The following is a 17,290-nucleotide window of genomic DNA, read 5'->3' as shown; positions in this document are numbered from 1 at the left end:
AAGTGGAAATTAAGGCTGTGTCTAGGTACTTGCCAAATCTCAAAGAATTTCTCCTTCACTAACAAATTAACATAAAATGCATTTTAAGGAGAACCAATTCTATTATAGATTGATTCTACGATGCACAGTTTTTTTTCTTGGTTTAACATTTCTTAAATCAGAAATTTTTTTAAATCTCCTAAGTTGGGATGAATTAAAATAAATGATATTTTAGGTTCATTGAGGTACAGGTTTGGAAATTAGGAAATACATTCACCTGGGATATAACAAAAATGATGTCCTAGTGTAGGGAATAACCTGCTATGTAATGAAGAACCATCTGGTCCAGAGGGTGACTGTGGACTGGATCCCACTGAAGATGCAGTAATGAACATGACAAAGAATTTAGGCGTTGGAGTCAGGCTGGTTCCATCATTTGTTAACTCTTTAACTGTCTGAGTTTTATTTTACTTATTGCAAGCTGGGAGGTAATTATAGAAACTACCTTGGAAGATTTTCATAAGAAGTGATGGGTTAATACAATGCTGGATGCAAGGTAAATGTTTATTAAATTATAGTAGCAGCAACTTTTATGTAGCAATTGCTCTTGTTATAGTTATGAGAACACTTTTCAACTAACAAATACATCATCTTAATTTGGTCTCTGAGTTTAGTTTTAAATTTTTGTGCTTTTCAAAAATCGATCAATATATCACAAATATCAAGACTGTGCTAGCATTTATTGTTCATTCTGTATTAGAAGACCTTCATTTGTAGAGTGATTTGTTATAGTTTTGAATGTTATTTTGATGTCACCCTTACAGCACGAGGCAGCCAAAGTTTTACAAGATGCCATCCATGAATTTTCTGGGACATCTGAAGAGTTACGTGTCACTATCGCTAACGCAGATCTAGCTCTGGCCCAGGGAGATGTGGAGAGGGCTTTAAGCATGCTTCGGAATGTTACAGCTGAGCAGCCGTATTTCATAGAGGCCAAGGAAAAAATGGCAGATATTTATCTGAAGCACAGAAAAGAGAAGATGTTATATATCACTTGTTACAGGTAAATGGTTCTTTCGGCCCATTATATTTTGACACATTTATCTCCTAAAATTAATCCCCAAATTTCTTTCTTCCTTTTAACTGCTTTTCGTATACTTTATTGATCCCTTCCTTAATGTGTTCTTGCTTCCTTCTACTGCGACCAGCCACAAGCACTCTAACCAAGTTACACTCTCCCTAAAACCTAAATCACAGTAATTAGGATTTATTTCAACCTGTGACTCCCTTCAGGTTGTCAGCTCAGTCTCCCTCCTCAGGTGTTATTTTTGGACCTTGAATCTTCCTGGGTGGGAAGGAAAAGAGCAACAATTACGTGTGTTCTAATAGCTTAAAAGCATTATATAATGTAACGATTGAGGGACTAAATAGTCATGTTTAACGCTGTCTCATAGCAGAAGAAAATTATGGCTTAGTATACCTCACACTAAGGTATGGATTACAGAAATGGCAGGGGTTTAAAGTAGCATATGCAGATGCCTTAGGAGTTAGTGGGATACACAGCACACATGCACACTCAGGTTGCTCTTACACTTCTCCCCAAACAAAAAGATAGAGATACAAGCACACAGTCCATGTGAAAGAAAATCTGTGTTTTTATCCTTAAGAAAGTCATGTTGATTCATCTATATTTTGTAAATATCAAAGCCCAGAAATCTGTTCAGATTCTTTGTAGTTACCGAGTGATGCAAAGAACTGAGAAGCACCCCCTGTATAGTTGAATGGGCTGGAGTTTCCTAAATTATGTTTTCTATGATGTTTCTAAAAGATCAGCACCATCTTCTCTGATGATATGACAGTATTTTAACACTGAGTACATGTATTTGGATGCACTATAGTGTAATAGTTAGAAGCGTAGTTTTTTATTTAAGCAAATCTGACACATTAGCTATACAGTAAACTCTTAGCATTATCTGCTGCTGCTGCTGCTGGTGAGTCACTTCAGTTGTGTCCGACTCTGTGTGACCCCTTAGACGGAAGCCCACCAGGCTCCCCCGTCCCTGGGATTCTCCAGGCAAGAACACTGGAGTGGGTTGCCATTTCCTTCTCCAATGTGTGAAAGTGAAAAGTGAAAGTGAAGTCGCTCAGTCGTGTCCGACCCTTAGCGACCCCACAGACTGCAGCCTACCAGGCTGCTCCATCTGTGGGATTTTCTAGGCAAGAGTACTGGAGTGGCTTGCCATTGCCTTCTCCATAGCATTATCTATAAAGTCTTAATTCTCTTTTCTCATTAGTTTTTGGACCAATTAAATGAGATGTACACTAAAGACTTAGCATCACATTATTTGAGCAACTTTGGTATTTTCACCTTTAGCAGTTTACATTTTGTAGATAAAAAGAAGCAGCAAATATTGAAGTAGAAGATTTTGTATTTTTATTGCTGTATATGACTTATACCATGAATATCAGAGCTCGAAACGCATAGGATGACAATAAGTATTTGTCATATTTTGGAACTTCATTTCCACATCATTTTTTTTTTTTTTTACGTTAAAGCCCTATTCATCTCTATTGATGTTAGCTCCTATCAACATTTTATTTTATTTTTTTATTTATTTTTTATTGGAGGCAAATTATTTTACAATATTATATTGGTTGGTTTTGCCATACATTGACATGAATTCACCCCAGGTGTAGGAGAGCAAAACATATTTGTGGATAATGAGAGCTTACAAATTTACTATCTTGTCAGTATACTTCTACCTGCTATTCAGGAAATGGAAAAATTTAATGAAAAAAATTGTTGACCTAGAATAAACAATCTGGGTATGAGTATTGGTAGGGTTTTAATAGTATGTATTACACAGTGGGATATAAAAAGAGTACTCAAAGGCTATTCAGTTCAGTTCAATCGCTCAGTCATGTCCGACTCTTTGCGACCCCATGAATCACAGCACGCCAGGCCTCCCTGTCCATCACCAACTCCCGGAGTTCAATTAGTTTATTGAAATAAGTGAGCTTTTCTTTTGTTGGCTTAGAAGAAGAAATTTGTATTCAGTATATTAAGTAAACTTCATCTGATTTCCAGAGAAATGGCTGAAAGGATGCCCAGTCCTCGGTCTTTTCTTCTCCTTGGTGATGCATACATGAATATTCAGGAGGTAAAGTTTTTGATACTAATGTACATAGATTTAAAAACAAAACAAAAAACCCAAAATTCTTCTTTGTGATTAGTATAATATCCTACTGAAAGGAATTTGGGCTTTTTTCCTCCATTTTTAATGAGATATATTTGACATGCAGCACTGTGAGTTTAAGATACAGCATAATGATTTAACTTATATACATCATGCAGTGATTATCACAATAAGTTCAGTGACTATCCATCATCTTATATAGGTACAAAATTTTGGGGTTTTTTTTTTTTTTTAGTTTCTTATTTTTTTTTATTGCAGGCTAATTACTTTACAATAATATATTGGTTGGTTTTGCCATACACTGACATGAATCTGCCCGGGTGTACATGTGTTCCCCTTCTGGAACCCCCCTCCCTCCTCCCTTCTCCCCATATCCTCCCTACAGTTCATCTGCGTGCACCAGTCCGGAGCATCCTGTATCATGCGTTGAACCTGGACTGGTGATTCGTTTCACATATGATAATATACATGCTTCAGTGCCATTCTCCCAAATCCTCCCACCTTCATCCTCTCCCACAGAGTCCCAAAGACTATTCTATATACCTATGTCTCTTTTGCTGTCTCGTATAGAGGGTTAAGGTTACTATCTTTCTAAATTCCATATATGTGCGTTAGTATACTGTATTGATGTTTTTCTTTCTGGCTTACTTCACTCTGTATGCTGCTACTGCTGCTAAGTCACTTCAGTCGTGTCCAACTCTGTGTGACCCCATAGACGGAAGCCCACCAGGCTCCCCCGTCCCTGGGATTCTCCAGGCAAGAACACTGGAGTCGGTTGCCATTTCCTTCTCCAATGTGTGAAAGTGAAAAGTGAAAGTGAAGTCGCTCAGTCGTGTCTGACCCTTAGCGACCCCATGGACTGCAGCCTACAAGGCTCCTCCATCCATGGGATTTTCTAGGCAACAGTACTGGAGTGGCTTGCCATTGCCTTCTCTGATATAATAGGCTCCAATTTCATCCACCTCATTAGAACTGATTGAAATGCATTCTTTTTGATGGCTGAAGAATACTCCATTGTGTATATGTACCAAAGCTTTCTTATCCATTCGTCTGCAGATGGACATCTAGGTTGCTTCCATGTCCTGGCTATTATAAACAGTGCTGCAATGAACATTGGAGTACCTGTGTCTCTTTCAATTCTGGTTTCCTCGGTGTGTATGCCCAGGAGTGCAATTGCTGGATCATATGGCAGTTCTATTTCCAGTTTTTTGAGGAATCTCCACACTGTTCTCCATAGTGGCTGTACTAGTTTGCATTCCCACCAACAGTGTAAGAGGGTTCCCTTTCTCCACATCCTTCCAGCATTTATTGCATGTAGACTTTTGGATAGCAGCCATTCTGACTGGTGTGAAATGGTATCTCATTGTGGTTTTGATTTGCGTTTCTCTGATTACGAGGGATGTTGAGCATTTTTTCAAGTGTTTGTTGGCCATCTGTATGTCTTCTTTGGAGAAATGTCTGTTTAGTTCTTTGGCCCATTTTTTGATTGGGTCGTTTATTTTTCTGGAATTGAGCTGCAGGAGCTGCTTGTATATTTTGGAGATTAATTCTGTGTCAGTTGTTTCATTTGCTATTATTTTCTCCCATTCTGAAGGCTGTCTTTTCACCTTGCTTATAGTTTCCTTTGCTGTGCAGAAGCTTTTGATTTTCATTAGGTCCCATTTGTTTATTTTTGCTTTTATTTCCAATATTCTGGGAGGTGGGTCTTGGAGGATCCTGCTGTGATTTATGTCGGAGAGTGTTTTGCCTACGTTCTCTTCTAGGAGTTTTATAGAATCTGGTCTTATATTTAGATCTTTAATCCATTTTGAGTTTATTTTTGTGTATGGTGTTAGGAAGTGATCTAGTTTCATTCTTTTACAAGTGGCTGACCATTTTCCCAGCACCACTTGTTGAAGAGACTGTCTTTTCTCCGTTTTATACTCTTGCCTCCTTTGTCAAAGATAAGGTGTCCATAGGTGCATGGATTTATCTCTGGGCTTTCTGTTTTGTTCCATTGATCTATATTTCTGTCTTTATGCCAGTACCGTACTGTCTTGATGACTGTGGCTTTGAGCAGAGCCTGAAGTCTGGCAGGTTAATTCCCCCAGTTCCATTCTTCTTCCTCACGATTGCTTTGGTTATTTGAGGTTTTTTGTATTTCCATACAAATTGTGAGATTATTAGTTCTAGCTCTGTGAAAAATATCATTGGTAGCTTGATCGGGATTGCATTGAATGTATAAATTACTTTGGGTAGTATACTCATTTTCACAATATTTATTCTTCCAATCCACGAACACGGTATATTTCTCCATCTATTAGTGTCCTCTTTGATTACTTTCACCACTGTTTTATAGTTTTCTATGTACAAGTCTTTTGTTTCTTTAGGTAGATATATTCCTAAGTATTTAATTCTTTTTGTTGCAACAGTGAATGGAATAGTTTCCTTAATTTCTCTATTTTCTCATTATTAGTGTATAGGAATGCAAGGGATTTCTGTGTGTTGATTTTATATCTTGCAACTTTACTGTATTCATTGATTAGCTCTAGTAGTTTTCTGGTAGAGTCTTTAGGGTTTTCTGTGTAGAGGATCATGTTATCAGTGAACAGTGAAAGTTTTACTTCTTCTTTTCCAATTTGGATTCCTTTTATGTCTTTTTCTGCTCTGATTGCTGTGGCCAAAATTTCCAGAACTATGTTGAATAGTAGTGGTGAGAGTGGGCACCCTTGTCTTGTTCCTGACTTCAGGGGAAATGCTTTCAGTTTTTCACCATTGAGGATAATGTTTGCTGTGGGTTTGTCATATATAGCTTTTATTATGTTGAGGTATGTCCCTTCTCTTCCCACTTTCGGGAGGGTTTTTATCATAAATGGATGTTGAATTCTCTCGAAGGCTTTCTCTGCATCTATTGAGATAATCATATGATTTTTATTTTTCAGTTTGTTAATGTGGTGTATTACGTTGATTGATTTGCGGATATTGAAGAATCCTTGCATTCCTGGGATAAAGCCCACTTGGTCATGATGTATGATCTTCTTAATGTGTTGTTGGATTCTTACTGCTAGAATTTTGTTAAGGATTTTTGCATCGATGTTCATCAGTGATATTGGCCTGTAGTTTTCTTTTTTTGTGGGATCTTCACCAGGTTTGGGGATTAGGGTGATGGTGGCCTCATAGAATGAGTTTGGAAGTTTCCCTTCCTCAGCAATTTTCTGGAAGAGTTTGAGTAGAATAGGTGTTAGCTCTTCTCTAAATTTTTGGTAGATTTCAGCTGTGAAGCCATCTGGACCTGGGGTTTTGTTTGCTGAAAGATTTCTGATTACAGCCTCTAATTCCATGCTTGTGATGGTTCATTTAAGATTTTCTGTTTCTTCCTGGTTCAGTTTTGGAAGGTTGTACTTTTCTAAGAATTTGTCCATTTCTTCCAAGTTATTCATTTTATTGCCCTATAATTGCTGAGTGTGTTCATTGGAAAGACTGATGCTAAGGCTGAAACTGCAATACTTTGGCCACCTCATGCGACGGGTTGACTCACTGGAAAAGACTCCGATGCTGGGAAAGGTTGGGGGTGGGAAGAGAAGGGGACGACAGAGAATGAGATGGCTGGATGGCATCACTGACTCGAGGGACATGAGTTTGAGTGAACTCCAGGAGTTGGTGATGGACAGGGAGGCCTGGCGTGCTGTGATTCATGGGGTCGCGGAGAGTCGGACACGACTGAGCGACTGAACTGAACTGAACTGAACTGAAGATTTATGGCCCAGGTTGTGATCTATCCTGGAAAAGGTTCCGTGTGAACTTGAGAAAAAGGTGAAATTCCTTGTTTTAGGGTGAAATGTCCTATAGAGATCTATTAGGTCTAACTGGTCTATAGTATCATTTAAAGTTTGTGTTTCCTTGTTAATTTTCTGTTTAGTTGATCTATCCATAGGTGTGAGTGGGGTATTAAAGTCTCCCACTCTTATTGCGTTGTTGTTAATTTCCCCTTTCATACTTGTTAGTGATTGTCTTAACATATTGTGGTGCTCCTATGTTGGGTGCATAAATATTTATAATCGTTATATCTTCATCTTGGATTGATCCTTTGATCATTATGTAGTTTCCTTCTTTGTCTCTTTTCACAGCCTTCATTTTAAAATCTATTTTATCTGATATGAGTATTGCTACCCTTGCTTTCTTTTGGTCTCTTTTTGTGTGGAATGTCTTTTTCCAGCCCTTCACTTTCAGTCTGTATGTGTCCCTCGTTTTGAGGTGGATCTCTTGTAGACAACATATATGGGGGTCTTGTTTTTGTATCCATTCAGCCTGCCTTTGTCTTTTGGTTGAGACATTCAACCCATTTATGTTTAAGGTGATTATTGATAAGTATGATCCTGTTGCCGTTTTCTTTATTCTTTTGGGTTCGAGTTTATATGCCCTTTCTGTGTTTCCTGTCCAGAGAAGATCCTTTAGCATTTGTTGGAGAGCTGGTTTGGTGATGCTGAATTCTCTCAGCTTTTGCTTGTCTGTAAAGCTTTTGATTTCTCCTTCATATTTGAGTGAGATCCTTGCTGGGTACAGTAATCTGGGTTGTAGGTTAATTTCTTTCATCACTTTAAGTATGTCTTGCCATTCCCTCCTGGCCTGAAGAGTTTCTATTCAAAGATCAGCTGTTATCCTTAGGTAATCCCCTTGTGTGTAATTTGTTGCTTTTCCCTTGCTGCTTTTAATATTTGTTCTTTGTGTTTGATCTTTGTTAATTTGATTAATATGTGCCTTGGGGTATTTCGCCTTGGGTTTATCCTGTTAGAGGCTCTCTGGGTTTCTTGGACTTGGGTGATTATTTCCTTCCCCATTTTAGGGAAATTTTCAACTATTATCTCTTCAAGTATTCTCTCATGGTCTTTCTTTTTGTCTTCTTCTTCTGGGACTCCTGATTCGAATGTTGGGGCGTTTAACATTGTCCCATGGGTCTCTAATATTGTCCTCATGTCTTTTAATTCGTTCTTTTTCCGTCGCTGTTTCATTTATTTCTACTATTCTGTCTTCTAGCTCGCCTATCCTGTCTTCTTCCTCCGTTATTCTACTGTTTGTTCCCTCGAGAGAGTTTCTGATCTCATCTATTGCATTATTCATTGTATATTGACTCTTTTTTATTTCCTCTAATTCCTTATTAAACATTTCATGCATCTTCTCAATCCTTTTCTCCACTTTATTTATCTGTAACTCCATTTTACTTTCCAGATTTTGAATCATTTTCACAATTAAAATTAGAAATTCTTTATCAGGTAGGTTCCTTATATCTTCCTCTTTTGTTTGTGTTGGTGGGTATTTATCCTGTTCCTTTATTTGCTGGGTATTTCTCTGCCTCTTCATCTTGCTTATATTGCTGTGCTTGGGCTGGCCTTTCCGTCTTCTGGCAGTTTGTGGAGTTCTTTTTATTATGTAGTTTCCTCGCTGTGGGTGGGGTTGGACAGGTGACTTGTCAAGGTTCCCTGTTTAGGGAAGCTTCTGTCGGTGTTCTGATGGGTGGAGCTGGATTTCTTCTCTCTGGAGTGCAATGAAGTGTCCAGTAATGAGTATGAGATGTCAGTGGGTTTGGAGTGGCTTTGGGCAGCCTGTGTATTGAAGCTCAGGGCTATTCTCCTGTGTTGAGTGGTATATCTTTCTCTGAAACTTGTTGACCCTTGGGTGGTGCCTGGTTTCAGTGTATGTATGGAGGCATTTGATGAGCACCTATCAATTAATGTTCCCTGGAACAGGAGATCTCTGGTGTTCTCAGGATTTGGACTTAAGCCTCTGCCTCTGGTTTTCAGTCTTATTCTTGCAGTAGGCTCCCGACTTCTCCATCTGTTACTTCCAAGGCTGTTCCTTCTGTTAAAGCTCTTCTGTTTGCTGGTCTCTTGAGTGTCTAATTCCTGTCCTGACACCAGGGGGCGGTTGTGGACACTTTTTTTTTTTTTTTCCGGCTCACCTGTTCAGTCCTGCTGTGGGGAGGGAGGAACGCTGCTAACAAATATCCCTGGCGTCTGTGGGGAGTGCTTGCAGTGTCTCGGCTACAGTGGGATTGCCCCCGCTCGCGGTGTGTGTGCTTTCCCTGTTTTTGCTGCTCAGGCTCTGGGTTGCTCTGCCGGGAGCTGTCCGCACCCGGCGCTGGGTTGCATGCACTTCCCAGGTCTTAGCAGCTCAGGTTCAGGTCCTCGGGTACAACACAAAGGCGCAGACTTGTCTGGGCCTGTGTTTTGTGCCTTCCCCGGTCCTAGAAGCTCAGGTGACCAGGCCTTTGGCGAGCACAGTCGCTGTGACTTATCGCCTCTCCAGTCCCTGCCGCTAGGTTTTCTGGGTGTACAACCGATGCACCTTCTCAGGCGGATGTCGCCCAGCCGAACCCGAGAAGTCTTGGTTAGCAACGAAGTCTGCCTGCCGCTTGGGATGGGAAGCCTCTCTGGGGCCAGGCTGCCCCTTTCGGCACTGTCTGCTCTCCCTGCCTGTCCCGGCGGGGGATGGGGGATGGGCCACCCGCAGCCAGCTCGCTCTGCTCAGTCCTTTGTTCTGTGAGTGGGGCTGGCGGAGTCTTAGGTTGGGGCTTTTCATCTTTTCGCAGGCTTTTCACCTTTTAGCTGCACAGTCTGCTTAGCTATTTCCCCGTTAGCGCGCTCAGATTGCCCTCGGGGCGTTCAGGCCCAGTCCTCTCTCTAAGCGCTGCCACTGCGCCTCCCTGCCGGGCCTGGTTGCTAGTGGGGGGTGCGGGCGTCTGCCCTGCTTCTCCACTGAGAGGTTCCTCTGGGCACTTAGTCTGTGGGTTTTAATTATTTCTTTCTTTTTTCTCTCGGTTATGTGGCCCTCTGAGCTTCCAAGGCTCATCACAGACTCGCCCGTGAGTGTTTCCGGGTGTTTGGAAACTTCTTTTTTTTTTAGGCCTCCCTTCCCAGGATGGAGCTGTGTCCCTCCCTCTTTTGCCTCTCTTTTTATCTTTTATACTATTTCCTATCTCCTTTCGAAGACTATGGGCTGCTTTTCTGGGTGCCTGATGTCCTCTGCCGGTATTCAGAAGTTGTTTGGTGGGATTTACTCAGCATTGAAATGTTCTTTTGCTGATTTTGTGGGGGAGAAAGTGGTCTCCCCATCCTATTCCTCTGCCATCTTCCTCGAAGCCCCCTCCAAAATTTTAAAAATAGAAAAAAATATTTGTCCTGTGATGAGACCTTTCAGAATCTACTCTTTCAACAGTTTTCACATATAATGTACCTCACTGTTAATTATTATGTTGTACATCTGTAATACTTTTAACTGGAAGCTTCTACCTTTTAACCACCTTTATCCAGTCCCCCCCAGTCATTTTACTAATGTTTACTTAATAGTTGAAGATCGGGTCCTCACAGTAAAAAGGAGACAACCATGACAGTTAAAAAGTTGTAGTTATTTTTTTCAAGTGAAGATCCAGTTACTCAACACAGTCATTTGAAATAGAGATGATACCAGAAGTAAAGTGAGAGTCACCTTTAAAAGGGTGAAAAGAGATACTGGCTAAGATAGAGTTTTCTTCAAAGGGAAGCAGTCCTCTGACCCTCTGATTCTGTCTTCTCTAATGACTGCCAGATGAGAAGTCAAGAAGCTCTCTCTCAGTTCTCATGTGACTACTTATGAGGACCCGGGCCTACTTAATATGGTTGGGATTGTCCTAGTAAGTTATACCTGCACTAGTGACTGTCATTTCCCTGAAATTGGTAATGTTTCTGGAATTAATATGTGCTTTATTAGTCTTGTTAAGTTTTCCAGATAGAGAGCTTAGTTATAGAAGTGTTGCCATTTAATGGGAGCCAACTAAGCTGTTATTTCATTGCTTATTTTTTGTATCTGCCAACATTAGCCTGAGGAAGCCATAGTAGCGTACGAGCAAGCACTAAATCACAACCCAAAGGATGGAACATTGGCAAGCAAAATTGGGAAAGCTCTTGTGAAAACTCACAACTACTCAAAGGTAAATACTTCACATTTTTAGATACATCTGTTGGATCAAATGTGTGAACCCTGCTCAATGAGAGATCTTCGGCAAGCTCTATTTGTGTCTCAGATTCTCCTCTGCTTCATTTTGCAAAGGATGTTAGGACCCTAAAGTTCACGTCAGGCTTCATCTTACACCCAAATTTTGCCATCAAGTAAATTAAGATATGTTTACTGTTAACATCTCTTTCATTATATGCCAAAGCATAATAGATATCCTTTCTGTTGAACCAGTTTTGAGCCATGTGCTTTGAGAATTTTATTTTTTCTGTTTTTTGTTTTCTTGTCAGGATAATGGATTTTCCTCTAGTTATATTCTTGCTCTACTCCTTGTAACTGTTGAACATATATATAACACCTAGCAAAGAATTTTCAGTCAGTAAATTTCACTAACTTTTGGAATAAAAATTTTGAGTACTTTTATTTTGTTATTTGTTAAAAGAAATACTAGTTGCCTTCTGTGATGTTTGACTCTGAAAGAAAAATGGCATACTTAACCAATAGTGCAAGTCCATGTATAAGCTGCTTTTAGGTTACTTCCAATTGCTTTAAGTCATAATGTGTGTAGGATATATGCTTTAATGCCACTCTCACTGCCTTTTCTTTTCCTAACTGAAATGGATTCTGTTTAGGCAATCACTTATTATGAGGCTGCTCTGAAAAGTGGACAACAAAATTATCTCTGCTATGACCTGGCTGAGCTCTTACTAAAATTGAAGTGGTATGATAAAGCAGAAAAAGTTCTTCAGCATGCTCTAGCTCATGAACCTGGTATGAAAATCTAATTTGAAAAAGTATACCTGATATATCTGATCCTTTTTATTTTGATATTATATTAGTATGTATACCTCCTTAGTATATGTGAGGTTGGTTTCATTTGACAGAATGTCAATCTACTAAAATAAGATATTTAAAAATATAGACAGATTTATGAAAGTTAATCATGTTATAGAAAAACACTTTACTTTCCAAAGTGACATAAAGGAAGCTTTTTTAACTTAATTTTTATTTCTATTACAGTACAGTTGATTTACAGTGTTGTATTTTAGGTGTACAGCAAAGTGATTCAGTTATACATATATAGTATATATGCACATACAATATAGCCATTCTTTTTCAGATTCTTTTCCTATATAGATTTTTAGAGATTACTGAGTAGAGTTCCCTGTGCTATATAGTAGGTCCTTGTTGATTATGGTGATGTGTATTTGTTAATCCCAAACTCTTAATTTATCCCTCCCTCCAACTTTCCCCTTTGGTAACCATAAGTCTGTAAATCTGTTTTATAAATAAATTCATGTGTATCTTTTGTTTCCACATATAAGTGATAATCATATGATATTTGTCTTTCTCTGAATTACTTCATTTAATGTGAATCTCCAGGTCCATCCATGTTGCTGTGAATAACACTATTTCATTATTTGTAATGGCTAGTTAATAGTCCATTGTATATTTGAAGTTGATGCTTAACGCCTACTAAGTTGAATGCATTTTTTAATTCCATAGAAATACTTGCTTGAGTCTTGTCAGACCTTGCTTAAAACACTACAGATGGCCTTAAATTTGGATGTGCATTTTTAAAAAGGTTTTAGAGATTAAAGGAGTATGTTTTACTTCCATGGGCATAAGCATGTTACATTTATTCAGTATAAATACTTTCATTTAGTAATTATTTGCTTAGAACATCCAGTGGTGTACTTAGATGCCTTAGTGCTTACATTAGTTTTTGAGGCAGATAAAATTACCTCCATTTGTAAATTAACAATCTGACACTCAGTTTTCTTGATGTTTATAGGTTCACCTAGCTGATAAAGAGTAGCACCAGGGTTCTAATAAACATCTTAAATTTAACATGTCTGAAATTGAATTCCTTATCTGCCTCCCCACATCTGTTCCCTGTGCGGCCTTCATCTCGGTGACTTCATCTTTTCTTTGCAGTTTCAGAGAGCCAAAGTCCTTGCCTTCACCCTTCTTCTTGTCCATTGGAAACCCTCTTGGTTCTTCCAGATATATTAAATTCTCTTGTGTCTCCTTATTTCTACCACTGTCACCCTGTCCTTGCTTATGTAGATTACAGCAGTAGCCTCCACTCGGCTTCCCTGTTTCCACCTTCAAGCCCACACCCTGACACAGTCACTCTGAACCAGCAGCAGTATTGGACCTTTCAAACAGTGGAAGCCCGGTCCCGCCTGCTCAAGCTCCCCCTTGTCTCCCCTTTCTCTCAGAGTTAACTGGAGTCTTACAGGGGCTTACATGGCCTCCATAGGTGCATGCTGCCACCCCTCTGACCTCTCCTTCCAACCTGCTCTCACCATTGTCACAGCCTCCTTGTGGTTCCTTGTACCACCTTTTCTTACCTGTAAAATAGCAATAACAAAACTTGCCTCTCAGGTTGAAAGTTTAAAGAAACAATGTACGTAAACCACTTCAGACAGTATGGCGCACTTGATAAATGGTGGAAGAAACAACTCTGTGTTATCTAGAGTTCTTTTAATACTCTTAGATTTATAAAATATTGAAAGAGCACTTGCCATGTATAAGACTTTGTTTTAATTGCTTTTCATCTATTAACTTATTTAATAATTTATGAACCTGAAATTTTACAATAATTCTGTGTGATAGGCACTATTATTTCCCATACTTTACAGATAGATGAAAGGGAGGAACAGAAAGGATACATACCCTATTCAATTTGTATCTTGTTAACTAGCAAGTGCTAAAGCCTTGATCTGAAACCAGACAGGTTGACATCAAAGTCAGTGTTTATTATGTATATGTGTGTGTGTGTGCTTGTGTGTGTGTGTATCAGTTCAGTTCAGTTCAGTCGCTCAGTCGTGTCTGACTCTCCGTTTATTAAGTTCTACTATTAAAAAATAGCAGTTATCTTAATTGCATGTACCAAATACCCTATCTTGTCTCTGAATAACTTCGATAAACAGAAATGCTTACACACTTAATGAAAATTGAAATTCTGAGTGTGTTGTTGTAGTGTTCTTTTATATGCCTTATATGTCCAGTTGTTTTACAGTTCTTTAACCTTTCTTCAAGCCACTTTTTAATCATAAATCCTTTCCCCTCTGCCAAATTTGGCCATTCTTTAACTTACTGAACATTATTAAATTTAATTCACTATTTTTCAGAATCAAGTTTAAGAACTTGTCGGAAAATGTAAACATTTTAAATGAATCATAATTTTTCCCAATATATTTTCTTTCATAGTAAATGAACTGTCAGCCCTCATGGAGGATGGACGTTCTCAAGTTCTTCTAGCAAAAGTTTACAGTAAAGTGGACAGACCTGATGATGCAGTCACTGCATTGCAACAGGTAAGGAAAATACCTTCGTTTGTGAAGGAATGAGGGTGGGTGGTGGTCTCAGAAGGAAATATACCACATATAAAAAAAGACAGTCTTTTGGCCCAGCTGTTCTGGAAAATAAGGCAAATAGAAATAAGATTTGAGTGCCCGTGGATTGTACTGTTTAAAAATATCATTGCTAATTGTTATATAACAATTAGGGACGGTTGATATTTTTAATCCTGTTTTACAACTGAAGAAGCTTGGTTTAATAACTTGCAAGCTCAACTAGTGTCACAGGCAGGAGTTAAACTCACTTTTCTTCTTCTGTTTATTTCTTCCATTTATTTGTATCTTCTTTAATTTCCCTTAAGATTTTGTGGTTTTTCAATGTAGAGGTTTTGCACATGTTTCCTTAGATGTATTCCTAAATATAAGTAGCTGATGTGTTTTGATGATTTCTTAACTTCTAGTTTGTTAACAGTATTTTTAGTACATGACTTAAATTTTATCTAATGCACTCTCTGCATCTGTCAAGATGGTCATGTGACTTTTTTCCATTTTTTTTCTGTTAATGTGGTATATTAAATTGATTGATTTTCAAATATTAAACCATCCTTATATTCCTGAAATAAATGACACTTTGTGATTTTTTTTGAAAAAGATATTGCTGGAATTTAAAGATATTTGCTAATATTTTGTTCAGTGTTTGTGCACGTACATTCAAGAGAAAGACTGTTCTCTAAGACATGCTATTTCTTAATGTCTGGAACAGTTCAGTATTAGCATCTTTGAGACCTTGATGCTTCTTTGATGGTAGCTTTTTATATATGGATTTAAAATCTCTAGATTTCAGACTCATCATTTAAAATTTTTTTTCCTTCTAAGTGATATCCTTAATACCTTCCCAAGAATGGAACAGCTAAGTTCAATAGCCTCAGTGATTTTAGAGAGTTAGCATGTTTTACGAGGATACTCCCCTCAGAAAGACTAGACTGATATATATGCCATTGACAGTATGTGGATGTACTTACTCCCTGAAACTAGCCAATATTTGATTCAATAACTTTTAGGTACTATTTTATTAATGTAATAAACATTTATAATTTTTAATGATAGTATCTAGATATATTTTCTAAATATTTGTTCCATGGTTGCATTTCCTCCTGAGAGAGTGCATGTAAAAGACTCTCTACTTTTATTATACTTTTATAGTTTCAAAGATAATTGCATGGCTCATTTGCAGACAAGTACCTTTTGAAGACCTCAATTAAGACATTTTCTTTGGATCAGGCTTTGTTAGATTGAAGACCAATAATGCTTAAATAAATCTGTAAAATTATGTTACATATAAATTATTGAGAATTGTTTCATTTCTTTTCTACTTCTTTTTTTAATTGCTTTTTATCCTTACATTTTACTAGGCTCGAGAATTACAAGCTCGAGTGCTAAAACGTGTTCAGATGGAACAGCCAGATGCAGTTCCTGCACAGAAACATTTAGCAGCTGAAATTTGCGCAGAGATTGCAAAACATTCTGTTGCTCAGCGAAACTATGAAAAAGCAATTAAGTTTTATAGAGAAGCTCTTGTTCATTGTGAGACAGATAATAAGGTCAGTACCTTTATAAAATTTTCAGTACCTTGTATTCCAGATGTCATCTCATTTCCCCAAATGTAAACTTAACAGCTTATTTATAAAGATTTGAAAAGAAATGTACCAAAAATACAAGTTAAAATATTAATATTTGTTTTATAAATACTGTAAAATACATGATGGCTTGAATTAATGTTAGAGTCTAAAAATTATTATGGAACAAATGATAAAAAATAAATCTGTAAGCTTTTCTTTATGTTCATCTATGTTTTAATAATTACTGTAAAACAATTTCTCAATGTCAAATACCTGAATCTAGAGGATTCAGTTCAGTTAACTGAATACCTATTGTATATCCATCACTGTTTAGTGCTGGATATTCAAAAGTGGCTAGATTGAATCTCTTAACCTCAATTGGCACAATGTTAGAATAAATATAAAGATAATATTAGTGCAGAAAACATACATGGCCAGTATTTTTTGAGAATTTTATTTTATTGGCCTGTATCATTGATTTATAATGTTAGTTTCAAGTATACAGTGAAGTGATTCAGTTATACATATATTCATTCTCTTCCAGATTCTTTTCTCACATAGGTTATCACAGAATGTCGAGTAGAGTTCCTGTGCTATACAGTGTGTGTTTGTGAAAGTCGCTTAGTCATGTCCAACTCTTTGCAACCCCATGGACAATACAGTCCATGGAATTCTGCAGGCCAGAATACTGGTAGAGTATTGAATACTGGTGGAGTGGGTAGCCTTTCACCTCTCCAGGGAATCTTCCCAACCCAGGGATGGAACCTAGGGTCTCCCACATTGCAGGCGGACACTTTATCAGCTGAGCCACTGGGGAAACCCTATCTTGTATGCAGTAGTATGCATATGTTAATCCCAAGCTCCTGATCTATCCCCCACTACCTTTCCCCTTTGGTAACCATAAATTTGTTTTTGATATCTATAAATCTGTTTCTGTTTTGTAAATAAGTTCATTTGTATCATTTTTTAAAAATTAGATTCCACATATGAATGATATCATGATTTTAGTTATTCTGAGTTCACTTAGTATGATAACCTCTAGGTCCATCCATGTTGCTGCAAGTGGCATTATTTCAGCTTTTTTGTGAGTAATATTCCATTTTAATATGTACCACATCTTCTTTATTCCTCTGTTGATGGACATTTAGTTTGCTTCCATGTCTTGGCTGTGGTGAATAGTGCTGCTATGAACGTAGGGATGTATGTATCTTTTCCAGCTATA

The 17,290-nt window shown here is 38.0% G+C and overlaps 1 protein-coding gene across 2 annotated transcripts in view; it reads left to right on the top strand.

Moving 5' to 3' along the window:
- TTC21B (tetratricopeptide repeat domain 21B) overlaps positions 1 to 17,290 on the top strand; it is a 124,575-nt gene that overhangs the window by 53,237 nt on the left and 54,048 nt on the right. For both annotated transcript variants that reach the window (XM_055398931.2, XM_088829848.1), the window contains exons 15-20: positions 804 to 1,042; positions 3,068 to 3,140; positions 11,008 to 11,118; positions 11,774 to 11,912; positions 14,361 to 14,467; positions 15,862 to 16,050. In XM_055398931.2, the coding sequence (XP_055254906.1) occupies positions 804 to 1,042; positions 3,068 to 3,140; positions 11,008 to 11,118; positions 11,774 to 11,912; positions 14,361 to 14,467; positions 15,862 to 16,050 (858 nt within the window). The remainder of the gene's footprint in view (positions 1 to 803; positions 1,043 to 3,067; positions 3,141 to 11,007; positions 11,119 to 11,773; positions 11,913 to 14,360; positions 14,468 to 15,861; positions 16,051 to 17,290) is intronic.

Source organism: Moschus berezovskii, chromosome 2 (assembly GCF_049115385.1).
Source record: "Moschus berezovskii isolate FMDL1 chromosome 2, NW_MosBer_1.0, whole genome shotgun sequence".
NCBI lineage: Eukaryota > Metazoa > Chordata > Mammalia > Artiodactyla > Moschidae > Moschus > Moschus berezovskii.
This window is presented reverse-complemented; position numbering and strand designations above follow the sequence as displayed.